The sequence below is a fragment of the Rhopilema esculentum genome, chromosome 10, assembly GCF_057945365.1.
Source record: "Rhopilema esculentum isolate cy_ngs chromosome 10, ASM5794536v1, whole genome shotgun sequence".
NCBI lineage: Eukaryota > Metazoa > Cnidaria > Scyphozoa > Rhizostomeae > Rhizostomatidae > Rhopilema > Rhopilema esculentum.
In genome coordinates, this window is record NC_142824.1 from 15,009,753 (window position 1) to 15,025,166 (window position 15,414).

At 35.5% G+C, this 15,414-nt stretch overlaps 1 protein-coding gene across 1 annotated transcript; it reads left to right on the top strand.

Annotated features, from left to right (window-relative positions):
- The first annotated feature begins 614 nt into the window (after nucleotides 1-614).
- LOC135689876 (dynein axonemal assembly factor 10) lies at nucleotides 615-12,783 on the top strand. Its single transcript, XM_065207240.1, has 9 exons — nucleotides 615-859; nucleotides 3,530-3,630; nucleotides 4,120-4,250; nucleotides 6,044-6,145; nucleotides 7,352-7,467; nucleotides 8,131-8,265; nucleotides 9,055-9,152; nucleotides 10,394-10,526; nucleotides 12,100-12,783. Exons 1-9 carry the CDS (start codon nucleotides 683-685, stop codon nucleotides 12,172-12,174), a joined length of 1,068 nt encoding a protein of 355 aa, XP_065063312.1. The 5' UTR covers nucleotides 615-682; the 3' UTR covers nucleotides 12,175-12,783.
- Nucleotides 12,784-15,414: the final 2,631 nt, after the last annotated feature.

Genomic DNA, 15,414 nt, shown 5'->3' on the forward strand with positions numbered 1-15,414 from the left:
TTATGATTTAGAGGTGGAGTAACCAGGGAAAACAGTTTATTTAAGTTTCCATAGCAACAGCTACCATGCCAACCAATTTCTGTATTCATCCAAGTCTACTTTACTTACTCTTTCATTTAGATGGCTGGCTTATCTCCTTAAGACTACAAACTGGATTTAAAACCTTTCTTAAAGTTTAAGGTTGGCCCGACATTTCCAGTCCATAAAATACACCCTGGTCACATGACCCATCTAAAAATTATAGTAAAACAAAATTTTATCATTTTTCTAGAATACTGTAAAATTTCATGTACTTAGATTGAGATTTTACTGAAATAGTACAATTTGAAGTATACCATATGCATTTTCGTGCTAAGTGCTCAATAGCCTCAATGAGTTTAAAGGCAGTGTGTCGCGCTGTTCATTATGTTGAATTTCGAGGGTCCTCGTTATTAGAGCAGCGCGATAAATTAGAAGAACTCATCGTTAGCATCATTAAGCGTCCTCTGTTACGAAATGAAAACTCAGCTCACTGAAATAGAATTTTTTTTCTTTGTTTCGATAAACCAATGAACGGCGCGACGTACTGCCTTTAAAAGGATGCGGAAACAGCAGCAACAAACCATTATTACATCAACAACAGCAGCAACAGCATCAGTTTTGCCGCCATTATTCCATCAACAAAAGTAACTTAATAAAACTGATGATGGAAAAGCCACAAATAATTGCGCATATTCAAAAAAACCTGAACTATACGTTATTTGATGCAAAGTGGGTGCCAAGAAGTGCAAGATTTGTGGTTGTTGGCTCGCATGCGAGAGGGACTGGTGCACTGCAGGTTTACGAATTGTGTCAGGGCGAAGTCAAACTTCTCAAGGAGGTACGTAACAGTAACACTTTCCTCGTGAAAGTATCCGGACAGTTTCGAATTTAGTTGCCAAACTGTTGCTTTTAGATTTTTCAAAGGCAATTTTCATAAAAAATATTTATGAATTCTCTCCAATATTATTTCTTGAAGCTTTTGCCCTTGAACTATTATTCGTCAAAAAATTAATTTTTCGATATGTATAACCATTTTCTTGAGGGTTTTTTGGTAAAAAAGGGTAGCGACCAAAACAAGATAATTTACTTATGAACAGTGTCTAAAAATGAGGTTTCATTACAATGGAAAAAGCTATCAGCATTATATTGCTAATATCATTGGATGCACAAAGCCAAAAAAGGCTCTTGTTCTTTCAATATACGCAAAAAGTTAAAAACACAAGACAGAGCCTGTGTCATTGAATTTGAAAGTGGGGGGGGGGGGGGCAAGGCTAGTAAAAGTAGGGGGCCAAGACCTTTTACCCCTTTTACTGCAGCTTTAAAGCTACTTGCTTTGCAAAAAAGGGTGGTGGGAGAGGGGGCATTGCCACTCTGGCCTCCCCTGTGGCATGGGCCCTGCAAGAAACAGAACAAATTTTTCATTGTCAAAAAATACAAGAGCTCTCATAGCCTCTACTGCTGAATATTGCACCCTATCCGATTTGCATCAAAGGTGGTTTGCATCATTGCGCAAAATTGCATTTAATGTAAGTATATATTGCAAGAGAAGTGATAAAGAATTGAACCTGTACCCTCATGTGGCTTTATGACCCTGCACTGAATGATATGTCTGTTTTGAAAGAATGTTTTGGATCTGGTAAAATGTTATCAAATTTTATGCATGTTTTTTAATCGATCATTGGCATCTCAATGCAAATGTTTTTGGCACCTGAAAGTGAACACTTTGTATTTCTCTTTTTGGAAAAAAATATTTCTGAAAGAGGGCTTTTTAATGATATTTTGAGCCTGTGACCGCAAAGCCAAGTAAAAATGTGCCTGCATGTAAAATAGTATGCAATTTATTGTCAGATATTGATGAATTGAGAACCTCCCTGTTACACTCAGTACTGCTACACCAACTTATGTTTGTCAAAAGCAGATACCATATCAATATCATCATGAACTACAAGTAAACCTGAACAGATGGCGTGATAAATAATACTAGTGTTATATTATGTCATAAAAAGGGAATGATCCATGGGTTGTTTTGGGTTGTCAAGTAGCCCTATCGTTGTTATCCCTTTCATCAAATAAGGATATCTTCGTTAAAAACACTTTCCAATATCTTAAACGCTTTAATTTAAATGGAGTAGTTTTTTTACAACATCTTCTTTAAAGGTTTGTGGATTTTAGGATTTTGCTTTCGCTTCATTAGCAAAGGTTGCAAGAATTTCAACATTACATTGGGATTTTCTCATTTTGAAGATATGAAAAATTGCCATGAAAGATTCTATTTCTAATTACTTTTGATTATTTTAATATGAAAATGCTTTCACTCCAAAAATTGAAGAAATAGAGGGGCTTGTTTGGTGTCACAAATTGTCAAAAAATTTTGTTTTTGATGAATCATTTGGACGTGTACCATCAAATTTTGTTCAAATACGTCAGAAATCAATAGCTACTAGATTCAAAAACTTGAAGACTTCAGCTTAAAGGAGAGTGCTTTCTATGCAGGAATGAGTTTTACAAGTCATAACATAATACTCTGAGAAAAAAGCAATACAATAGTTGTTAGCGATACAATGAAAGCAAGTGATCTCTTCTACCAAGAGATAATAGAGGAAAAGAGAAAAACAGCCAACTTGATTTTGAGAATCAAATGGGGCCTTTAGAGCAAGGACCTTCTGTCATTTTTGTAATAAAGAATTGCAATCTACTACCTATTATATTCTATTTGACTGTTCAATTTCAATACCAAGAAAGATGTTTAAAGAAAGCATGACTGTGATACAATAAAGGTAAATAAAAATCGATTCAGAAATGTACCGGCAGAAACTCCTGACAATGAACTTTTGGGCCTGCGAGCACCGCTTGTGTGCTCGTGCAGATTATTGAGGCCTGGTCTCAAGAAAGTGTTTGTAAAAATTTACAATGTTTTATTGGCCTATTTGAAGTGAGTCACCTGACTTTACTGTTCTTTGCTTTTTGATTGATTTGCAAAAGGCTTGTAGCATAACGGGGTAAGAAGAGCTCAAAAATTTTGGAACATTTTAATATCTTGGTTCATTTTGGAGGGTTTCTAAAATATTTTCCTTAAATTAAGGAGTTGTTATTGCAATCTTGAATTGCTATGCCAATAGCTTGGCTAATCCTGACCTATGATCTATCTTTGCTTTTGCAGAGTTCAGTTTTGACCAGTGACCAAGAGCAGTAATTTATTTTTGGTACCACAAATGTGGAAACGATTTTCCTCCTGTAAACATTTATCTGGTGTAATGTAAACATTTTGTGATTAAAATAGCTCTGACAAAGGCTTAAAGATGAAAAAGAAGAAAGATTCTTTGCTCATTTCACTGGGTAATTGTGTTCAGTGGAATGATCTTGAGTTCTTGGTGCTGAAACATGATTCCAGCAAAGAAGTATTTAATTACGAAGTATTAGTAAGCTTTTTTAATTACTGTCATTAATTACTTCTCTTCACATGTTTTTGGCAATTTGGAAGAATTTTTATCTGCTTGTTTCCATTTAGACTGAGAAGCACTCTGCTTTTAAATGTGGTACTTTTGGTGCTTCAGCCATACAGCAAAGATATTTTGCCACAGGAGATTTTAATGGAAAATTGGCTATATGGTAGTATTTTCATCTTCATTATTACTGTCCCATTTATATAATGTCTAGATAGATGTGATATGTATATATTAATTATGCTTAACATTATCACATTTGATTTTGAAGAAATTGCATTAATGATTATTTCTAGAGTTTATTACTAATGATTTTTAATACCCTTCAGGAATAGAAGAAAAGTCAAACAATTGACAAACGCTTTCTCATTTAAAAGCAGATTAGCATTTTTGAAAATTTTTAATCTCAGAATTAACTTTACCAGTCTACTGAAAATTTTGGATTTTACAGTGAATTTAAAGTTTCTATTATAAAATGGTAATTGAAAATCCCAAAATCTGAGTTTTGGTTTGTTTTCATGGTCAGAGATATAACTATATGCAATTGCATGCTCTATATTACCAGGACTGGCTGAAATACTAAATCATCATGCTTGCATACTTATGTTAGGTTTGTTAGATCCCAAAAGATAATGACAGCATGATTCGTTTCAAGGAACCTTGAATCACCAGACATTCCAGTGTACAGTGCAGATGCACATAAAGAAATAATCAACTGTATTGATGGTGTTGGTGGTCTTGGGGTTGGTGAAGGAGCCCCAGAAATTGTAACTGGGAGCAGAGATGGTTTGTTAAGCTAGTTTTAATTTTAATTTATTTATGCAGACTGTCTAGATTTGGCAAGAGAACATTGGAATCCTTTAAGAAATGACTCATCTCTTTATTAAGAAGATAATCAGGACTTTCTTCGAAAAATCTGTACGTGGAAATTAAAATGCCATATCTTATAAGCTTACAAGGGTGATCCCTCCTTTATCATTATTTCTAAAACAATGCCCTCGTGTACCTCTCATGGATTTTGGTTTCCTAATCTAAAATCTTGATTGCATCGTCATCCGACAAAATTTTTTAATGGAGGATGCAGGATCTGACAAATCTTAGTTCAGTGTGCTATACTTTTTCTTTATGTTGTCCTGTTTGCAAGCGATCCACTCTTGTGAGCACTGGCAGACTGGCCAACCGGGATACCAGGAAATTTACTGATGGGCCCCTGCCAAGCAATGAATTATTTTGAAATAGACCTAGCCCTTCATAAAAAGATATGTTTGAATGGACCCAAGCCCGAAGAAATCAAGAAAGTTTATAAGACCAATAAGTGTGAATTAAGAAACAATGATGAAGCCCTGTACTTTGGGTACCAAAGCCCTAAAGAAAAAACTTGTTAAATGAAAGATTAAAGAAGAATGAAAACAATAATAAAGAGAGAAGGAGTTACAGCCTCAAGCCCAGACAGGGAGTAATTGTAGGTGCCCCTTAGAAGTTGTAGACATAGAATGAATGGCTTGAAGGAAGAGAAACATACAGAAAAAGACAAATATAAAACTAAATTATTGTATAAGAAGGGCACTAACCATCAACAAAGGGCACTCATTTGAGGATTGTATAGTATTTAGTAGCACAATGATTGAAGGAACAGGGACTGACAAGATTGTATGTCGCTATAAAAGAAAAGGTCTGAAGAGTTGGGAGAAGGGAGAGGCCCTGTTTTTGTGTGTGGGATCTAGATAGTTCGAGTTTGAATGGGTAGGGTTAGCTACTGCTTTAGAAAGAATTGTTGAATATGATGACTAGCTTGACATCAAGAAGGTTGTATTATGGAAACTTTTTACAATTTGATCTTGCAAAATAATTCCCCTACTTTACAAATCTTTTTTATGTTTCATAGTTGAACTGTGTCCGTTTATCCTACAACTTTGGAAGACCATTTTGAAAATATTAGCAAGTTTTAAGAAAGGCTGGGATCTTTCTTGGTTCTAAATCGACCTGTAGGTTGGAAATGAATGTTGTTAACACTCTAGATCCATTTCCTGGCTTCCCTCAGAATGCCATTTTTTGTCAAAAGTTTTCCTGCCGTCAAACATGATGGTGGCCTTCACCAAGCAAATGAACAATGTTATTTTTTGCAACCGCTATCCAACATATAACTAATCCCCCAAAGGTGACGTCCATGAGGATCATTGTTATGCTTTTAAGTGATAGAAAATATATAGAGATCAAGGGATCTTAAAGTTTGCAGCCATGTTTCCACAAAAGTAATTCATAACTTTAACGAAAACCAATGTAAATTTCCTTTTGCTGCATACCCTCCATCACCCCCCACACTTGATGGTTCTTCGGGACGCCATTTTTCTAATTAACTGCATTGATTAGCCAAGAATACGTGCGAGAATTACCAACAGACGAAAATTCAGATCGATTTTAAACAGTTTTCACCAATCAGGGTCCAGAGCTCATTAAGCTAAAACATAACATGGGTGACCCCAACAGTGGTTGGAAGTCCGGATGCCAGTTGTTTAAATGACTCTATCGTTAAGAAATAAGTATTTCTTTTAGTTTTCTTGTAAAAATTATTTCTTAAGGCAGCGTAAAAGTATGGGATCCACGCCAAAAGGACATCGCTGTAGCGAACATGGAACCTGCTGATGGTGAGCAAAAAAGGGACTGTTGGTCCGTGGCCTTTGGTGGGTAAATGTTTCTCCATAGAAGCGATTTACGTCAGTTAGTTTCAGGCATTTTGTTTATAATTGCCAGATCGAATCTTTTTGTAATTTTTTCTAGTTTTCAAGAAAATATATTAATTCAAGTTTTGGTTTTGCAAGCTCATGGGTATACTTGTTATTGGCTTTTTAATTTTTGTAACACTGCAAAAATGCACGGTCTGGTGATCTCAGCTACAGTTTTCTATTTCGTTGAACACGCATTTACTTCGGATTGTGCGTATATAAGTTTCTTCTTATTTAACAGATAGATATTTAATTGCTCGGTATTCTAACTATTCACAACAAAAAGGTGGTAAATTTTTTATTGTCTTGGAAGAGCAAATAAAATTGAATGTCTTGAGATGCTAGATGCAAACATGGTCTTAATGATCGCACAGAGTCTAAAGTCTAGTTGTCAGTTGGTTGCATCAAGTTGCTGGTTGCAACGTACTTGTGCTGTTTACACATAAAAAAGATGCAACCTCCAGCGATATCCAGCTGCAAGAACTGGCAACAAGTTGCAGTAATTTTGTCGGGAATCCTGGAGACCCAGTAAAAAATCAAACAAAATGGAGGCAGATGCTGGCTGTGTAGCAGTGCTGCACAAACGAAACTTTAGACGGAAGCAAAGAAAAAAAGGCTTTGGGTGAAGCGGTGGATCGCAAGGCGCAATAATTTAGGGGCTTGTAGCCGCTTGTTCCTGTCCTTATACTCGTTCAATAATGAAATTGCATGTCCGTTCACACGTGCAACTCTTCAGTCTCATCGTGTTTGTGCGACACGTTGCATAAAGTTGCATATGAAAAGTTGCATGTGTAAACTGTGCTTATTAACAAATTCTAAAACAATTCTTAAATTTCTGAAAGTGCAACAATGCAAAATCCCCGCAGTTGGCTAACTTTTAAAATTGCATACGGGGTTGCATTTTCCAAATACGGAGATCCATACTGGTCGGTGTTTTTTAGTTTTACGGTAATCTTTACAAAAATCTTTCGTAAATGGTAATATCTGGGTTAATAAAGGGCCTGAACGTTTTCAGTGCGGAAAATTTCACAGTACCTGGTCTTGTTTTGTCGTCATTTTCAGCCTTCGTTGCCATAAAAACATAAATTCTCTAACTAAAGTAATGGTACCATGTTTTCTACTGCTTTTGATTTTTCACATGAAAATTGTCTTTACGTCCATCAGGTCATTCCTATACACAAGAAGAAAGATGCATTTGTGCTGGATATGACAATGGTGATTTAAAAATGTTTGACCTTCGTACTATGTCTGTTAAATGGGAAACCAACCTGAAGAATGGTGTAAGTAGAAAGTTTTATATTGTGCTTGAAAAGATCTGCGAATCAATCAAAAAGTTATTTAAAGTGAGCTTAAGAAAGGCAGACTATGATAATTTATTTCCATTCGCCATATTCTGTGAATCTTGCGATGAAGAATGGGAAAAATGCCCATCAAATGAAATTTTATCAGATTTAATTTCATGAGGGATGTTGTAGAATTTGATTTTGCTAAGGGTTCTTATTTTTGCTTGTTTGTATTATTCTCATTTTGGTGTCATGCTTCAATTGTCATGCTTCAGTTTAGTATTTAAGTCCTATTGTGCTTCTTTGATGCCATTGGGAATAATAGTTAAGAAGGAGTTCTGTAGCTTGGGCTTCTGCCCGAATGTGTGGGTCCCTTGACTCAGATTGGTGTGTTTAATTGCTTTGGGTCGGGGTTATCGTGCTTAGTTCGTATCCTGATTCCACGCTGTTCTCTTCTCCCGTCCCTCCCTCCCCTTCTGATATCAAGTATAGTGTGTTTCTTCAAATCCTTATTTATTCTGTTGTATTAGGCTAGGGCCTGTTTACATCACGAAATTCATTTCAAAGTACTTGTTATTTTTCGTTTAGGAAAGACTAGGCTCTTAATTCAGTCATGTTTTACATTCAGCCATTGTCATATCCTCTTCCTCTTGAAAACAGATTTGCTCTGTGGAGTTCGACAGAAAAGATATTATGATGAATAAGCTGGTAGCAACAACATTGGAGTCGAAGTTTCATGTCTTTGACCTCAGGACACACCACCCTTCAAAGGGATATGCATCTCTGGTTGAAAAGGTGGATGCAATGACTTTAACTTCATATTTCATAATGATTGAAGTAGAAATAGAAGTTTGATGTTAGCAGTTATAAATTAGAAGTAGAGGCCAGAAGCCAACGATAAAAGATTTTTGAGAAAATTATTGCTTTGTATAAACGAGTTAGTAAAGAGAAAGATACTACATACAACTAGAAAATAGTTTCATGCAAGCCAAAAGTACTCAGCAAGATATATTTTTGTTGATAAATTATTTGAACGTCTAGGTCTTGGTATGAAAGGGCCTACTCTGGTTTCCAGAGCACCAAATGACTCGTAAGAAAAATAGCGAGATAGGTGTCCCGCTCCTTTCCACTTTCTATCATTTATCGTGTTAGGATCCAAAACCTATTATTATTCGTAGGACAGGGGCACGGGGCTTGGGGTGTTTCCTGCTGGCAGGGGGTGTTTCCTGCTGGCAGGGGGGTGTTTCCCGCTGGGAACAATCATGAGACTTTGCTAGAGATCTGCTAATAAAATATTGCTCTAGCGATGACATCTTCTTCAGTTTTGTACGACTTTTAGGTACTTGCAAGGATTGGGCCCAGTTAGTTAACTAGCAATAGTGTTGTTGACGTGGAGTCTTTCGAAGATGTAAGATTCATTACAGGTTTGGCGAATTTTTCAAAACAGTGTTCCTAAGTCGAAACGTGTTGTTAAAAATACAACTGGTAATAACTGGCTCGCTATGTGGTGTATCGTTTAACCAACCCCCCCCCCCCCCCAAGTTCATATTTACAGCCCTAAATTTGACTCTTCTTGCTTACCAGGCTCATAAGTCAACAGTTTGGTGTGTTAAGCATATGCCACAAAATAGGGATGTTTTTATGACTGCTGGTGGAAACGGCACACTGAATCTGTGGAAATAGTAAGCCTTCAAACATCTTTGCTTTTTTAACTATTCAACGGCCTTTAACTATTTGAGTATGTGTGTACAGAACAGTTGTCTGGTGATCTCATTAAACCGAAGACTTGCAGTATCCTAATTGCCACGTGGAACTGTCTTCAATACCAAACCGATGAACTGTTATTTAAAGAGAACTACAGATTTCAAGATAGCACCTACAAGCGGAAACATAGGTTTCTAAAACACTTTTCGTCAGACATTCCTAAAACGTTTTAACGTTGAATAATGACTCAAAGTAAGTTGAAATTTTTATCACAATGCAGATCGAATGAAACCTGTAATGAAGAATTCCTCATTTGATTGGATTATTTGTCTAAACATAAAGTCTAAACTTGATGAAAGTTAACTTGATGAAAAACAAATGTTTTACTATCAATACAAGTTGTGAGTTTTATTTGCTTAATCATTTCGTACAAAAGTGAACTAAAAAGCTATTGACGGATTCGTTACATGCAGTCGATCGCTGGTTGTACATAAAGTCCGCTATAGTTTTGAAAAATCTTCTCTGAGGATTTTATTATTTTTTATTTTATTATTATGAATTTCTTCAAAGTTGGTTTTTTACATAGTTTTTATAAATGAAACTAATTTAGGCCAACTATTTGTAATAAACACTCGAATATTAATACAATAAGATACTAAGAAATTGATAAAAAGGAAGAAAAATAATATTGTATATGGAATTAAACGCGCATATATGACTTAAACTCAAGCGCCTTATGAATTGCCCGAGACCAATCTGTTACATTAATTTTGCTTCTTTTCAAAAACAAATTGTGTTAGTATGGGAGCGGAATTACCGCTGACTTCTGTTTAATTTCAGATCTGCACCAAGGGACTGCGAGTAATTCTCATAAATGTGAAGACACTGAACCCCATCTTCCAATGTTATTCTTCCACCCTTCCAGCCTAAACAATTCTGGTTTAGTACATTTACGTTGTCTTCAGAATTTCGCTTATATTACCTAGCATTAATTTTTTTCTTTGGAATGCGGGTCTCCTTGTTTTTAATGATACTTTATGCTGACGGATTTCAGTTATACTTGTTTGTTTTATTATATTGTTTGTTATTGTTTGTTTGTTTATTATATTATATTATTATATTATTATATTATTTATTATATTGTTATATTGTTTTGAAGAAATATTTGCATGTGCAAGGTTTTTTGTCGCCCTCATTCATTGTGTGTCTTTGTTAACAGCTCATACCCTGCTAAACGCTCAAAGCAAGATACAGACGGGTTAGATGTTGGGGTGATGGGCTCAGTCTCGTTGGTGCAAAATGCCTCGTTATCAACTCAACCGATACACTCATTCGACTGGAGCCCTGATAAGGTAAGATTTTGCGTTCTCACCAGATCAGTTGCAGAATTTCGAAGCCGTTTTATCCAAATCTCTCTGTTGTGATTTATCTTTACGAAAAATGAGTAGGTAAATGAAGGGGGGAGGGAGGGCTAGCAATATTTCATGAAAACCTGTCATCATGATAATCAGCATCATAATCATCATTATAATCATAATCTTCTGCGTCATCATCAGCATAAAACTGGTACTGGCTTAACTTGCCATCATGGTACACGTCAACACAAAGCAATTTGATTGCATAAAATCATTGAAGAGTAGGATCATTGAGCATATCGTCGGATCGGAGGCTAAATAGTTTTCGCTGTCATATGTACTGAATGTAAAAACAATTTCGCTGATGGGTAGAAAAACTTTAGAGTTATTTTATAGAGGAGAATTACGTCCTAGAGCTTACAAGCAGAATTACCCTTTAATCTTGTTCCTTAGATTTTATATATATTTTTATTTATTTAAGGCCGCTATCTATATATTTATATATTTAAAGCGGCTATCTTGTTATGAAATTCGCCACAATCCCAGTAAGGCCTAGGGTTATTAAGGCTTAACTTTTCTTTTTTTCGGCAAACTATTGCTAAGGTTTTCATTGACTGACATGTCATTCACTGTCTCAAGTTGTCGGGTCATATGACATATATTTGTAAATATATGCACACTTTGGTACATGAACCAGTCTATTTAGTTCGTGGACAGTTATAATATTCCTTCAACTTTTATCAATCCAATTGTGCACGGCATTTTTGAAGTTTGAATTCTTCTCTGCAACGGTTTTTCACTTCTTGGCGCTTCTATCACGCTTTATGCAGTGACATCTTGACCCCTTTTCGCTTGTTGCTTTTGGGGAGGCCATTTATTTTATTATATTATTTTATATTATATTATTTTATATTATATTTTATTATAATTTTTATATCGGTAATTATAATTATATTATATTATTTTATTGGCTACAGTTCAGGGTGTATTTTACAGACTTATGTTGCCTTGCGCTGTATGCATGACAACATATTCAATTTGGAAGAAAGGTCTTCATAGTGGCGTCATTGCCAAAGGGAAAGGAATTCCGCTGTTTGGGAATGTGTTGGATTTCGCGGAAAATTAGGGATATCATCATAATAATAAGGCGAATATTTTAACTAGATCAAAATCCAGATTTTAACTTCAACAAAACCATTGCTGTTATCGATGCCTATCCTGCTAAAAAGGAAAAGAAAATATTAAAAACATTATTTACAATTACATGGTTATAAATATCGTAATAAAAGTTCCTTAAACATTAGGACATTATGAGAAATTTTGTCGGAAAATGAGTTCTATTTGCTTCCACTTGAATACAATTACCGCAAAGCCATAGATTTATGTTAAAACAGTTAAAGTATGAAAGATGACTCATATTAATCGTACAAATCCCTTTGGGTTCAGTTGAGCACCAATGGTTTTCCAAAGCAAAAGCCATAGATTACATGATAGAAATTAAAGTTTACAATGTGTGCAAAAGTTGACATTTTGATCGCTGTGTTTTCCCGTGTCTGTTTCTTTTCTCTAGGAGGGATTGGCTGTGTGTACATCCTTTGATCAATCTTTGCGGGTGCTTTTTGTGACAAAGCTCAACAGGATGTGATCGTGGTCATGTGATTGAGGCCTTATACGAATACGAGGCACATGAGGTCCGTTCCAGTGCACCTTTGCCGTTACAGTGATTGTTATGGTCTCAGTTTGACGAGAATTTCACCAATACAAAGCACTTGTAGATACGTAATTTGCATATCATCTACGTGAGGACTGTGTTAAATTATTTTTCAGTTTTAAACCCGTACCAAGAAAATAGTTTTAAACAACAAGAGTTTTAGTTTTAAATGAGAACAGAGAACAAGCAGGAGGAAAAGCACGTTTTGACTTCATGGGCAGGTTTTGATGTTACGGAAACCTGACTTAGCTTTAAATATGATGTTTCTCCTAAATATTTGATCATGCTGTTAGAATTAAGAGACATCGAAGTTTCCATGTTCAGTTGATATTAAATATAAAATCCCTTAGCCTGTAATTCAACATACTTTGTAAAAAGCCTCCTGCCTCTCTTTTACATCCAGCCATTAAGATTTGAGTGCAACTTATATTTAGTCTGAATGATAATTAGTTCAGCAATTATTGATTTATGACTTGTTCATATCTGTGTTGTTCGCATCTGCAATTATTTGTAAAATTGGTTTTAATCAAATCGAATTCCGTAGCTTTTCTACTTTTCTGGTCGATGCTGAAGCTTTGCTATTGAAAGAGGAACCGAGTACCAACATCAATCAACAGCTTTTGATGTTTGATGACTATAGTTACACAAGGAACTTTATTTGAGTTAGTTACACTGTTGTTAAGGTGATGTAAGCACAAACCTTTGTTCTTAAGCCTCCGGTCTAAGTAACCAGCAACCATTTGATAGTAATTTTTTATGTAGTTTACTGTGTACTTTTCGAAATTGTTAGGGTACATAGCATACTGAGACTTGTTGTAAGACATTTAATGAAAAGGAATAGTGTGAATTGTGCGAATGGACTTGCCTAGGTATATAATCGTCTTCTGGGTGATTTTTTCATAGCACTAATTAAAAACTATCTTTCACACAACAGACAGTGGCAGGAGTTCAAAATCTTCAGACAGTGGCAGGAGAGTCAAAATTTAGCGAATGGGAAGAGACAGTGGCAGGAGTTCCGCAGGGCTCATTCTTCGGTCTACTTTTCTTTAATGTATTTGTTAATGACATTTCCTTCGATATAAAGTCTTCTCGTATATGATACTTTGCAGACGATAATACTACCTATGTAAGTGGCAAAGATGTTAGATTAGTTGCGAAACGACTTGAGGATGATATCTCTAGAGCTTTTGCATGGTTTACAGATGATAGAATGCTGGTAAATAAAGACAAATTCAGGTAATGTTACTTGTCCTGAAACAACATCCAAAATTTATGCTAGAAATAGATAACAAGATAAATAATTTTGCAAAGTCTGTTAAATCACTTGAGCTAACTTTTGAAGATGAGATGAAGTTTGACGAAGAAACAGTAGGTGAAAAAGTTTGTAGAAAAGTCTGGGCATTTTAAGGAGCGCATCTTACTTTGACAAGAAGAAGGAAAAGACTTCCATGGATGGCACCACTGGGGGGGCTGGGGGGCAAAAGATCAAAACTTTTGGACGTTATTTTTTAATTATTTTTGAAAAAGAGTATAAAAAATAATAAACTTAATTTTACTAATTTATTGAGGTATATTTTTTTTAATTGTCTATTCAGTAGATACCTTTCTGTATCATTGCAATGTCTGCATTTTGGATGTGTAAACATGGCCTACTGAAAAAGGTCGAGACAAAGTAGATGCACATTTCTATTCAGGAAGTAAAATTATCTTAATCAAACCACAGCTTCTTGTTATTCACATCAATAAGCACTTTGAACTAAAGGTCACCCTTTCTCTCTTTCCCCAACGTCTGTCACTAGCGTTTTAGCATGTATCTTCCCCTCCCAAATTTTCCCTAAAAATCAATAATTAGTGTTTTTCTGAGTCTTTTCCTAAAAATCAATCAATAATTAGTATATTAATTTGTTTAATTTTAGTCTGGGAGATGCATTTTTAGCCATTCTAAAAGGCCTAGTTTCAAAAGTTTTCTTCCGCGTCGGACCAAACCATGGTGGGTCCTCCTTTGTCACTAAACTTGATTCTCAGCCCCCCCCCCCCCCCCAGGCTCATTTTCGTGGCGCCGTCTCTGTTATCTGGAAATGCTTTGTGAAACCTATACATCGAGCTTTGACGAGCTTCTACCGAAGTTAGGTGACAGCAGGATCCATGTAAAAAACGTCTAAACTTAAAGATTGAAATATGCAAGTGAATCTCTTGCGAAAATCCGTCCTTTATGTCGAATATTCTTCAGAGAAAATAATAGGAAATTTTCATTTTAAACTGCAGTTACAAATTTCACTATTCTAAAGGAAATTTCGCAATTGGCTAACCTGGGCCTACAAAGAAAATAACTATAGAAGGTAGCATCTTCTGGAACAGCCTAACTGACACTATAAAGAGTTAACCCTCTGTTTTAGGTTTGAGAAAACTGATAGAAAATGAAAGGGTAAAGGTTGCAAGTGCAAAAATTGTTTGCAGTATAATCATTTCATTTGCATCAATATTTGTGCATGCGAATAAGTTAAATTACCTTTCTGTTATATGTAGTTGTTTTTGTTATAGCTATTTTATACGCTATTGTAAAAAACCAGCTGGGAAAAACAAAACATAACGCAGAGAATGTGGATAAAAGTTTCGAGAGAGGACTCTCCATCAAGTAATTTTTCATCAAGGACGGTTCAACCTTGTATTTAGGCCAAAAAATTGGTTCTCCGTTTGTCCTACGTCCCAGCATCAATAAATTACCTACCCAGCATCTATTGATATGAGAGTTATACTGTAGATTATGCATTATACATTACTGCCAGTTATCCACTACTACTAGAATACACATCCATGTTGGACGGTACTATCAAATAGCTTGACTTGATACCCTTGACAGTACCTATTGATAAGGAACTGAGAACCTGATGATGAAATGTAAATAAGAAGCTTTTTGAGGTCTCAGGCCTCAGTTTAAAAAGTGGTTTTTTTATATTCAGGTGTTTACTGAATAATACAGTTTAACTGTTCTTGTTACTTTGAATTCCCTTGTTACTCTGTTACTTTTACATCAGGGTACCCGATTTGTCCCCTGATTCCCGCTACGTTTTTCAGTTCCTGAATTTCATTTCATTTTAACGTTTAACCCATGGTAATCCACTCGATATTATAACATACTGCTTAACAGGGAGCCATGCAAAAAATCTACTAACA

Bases quoted from the DNA above. Each gene is read 5' to 3' on its own strand.
- LOC135689876 (XM_065207240.1), top strand. From the start codon at position 683: ATGATGGAAAAGCCACAAATAATTGCGCATATTCAAAAAAACCTGAAC. The intron at 3,631-4,119 runs GTAGTATTTTCA...ATTCGTTTCAAG, and splicing joins AATGGAAAATTGGCTATATG to GAACCTTGAATCACCAGACA. The intron at 4,251-6,043 runs GTTTGTTAAGCT...TTATTTCTTAAG, and splicing joins TGTAACTGGGAGCAGAGATG to GCAGCGTAAAAGTATGGGAT.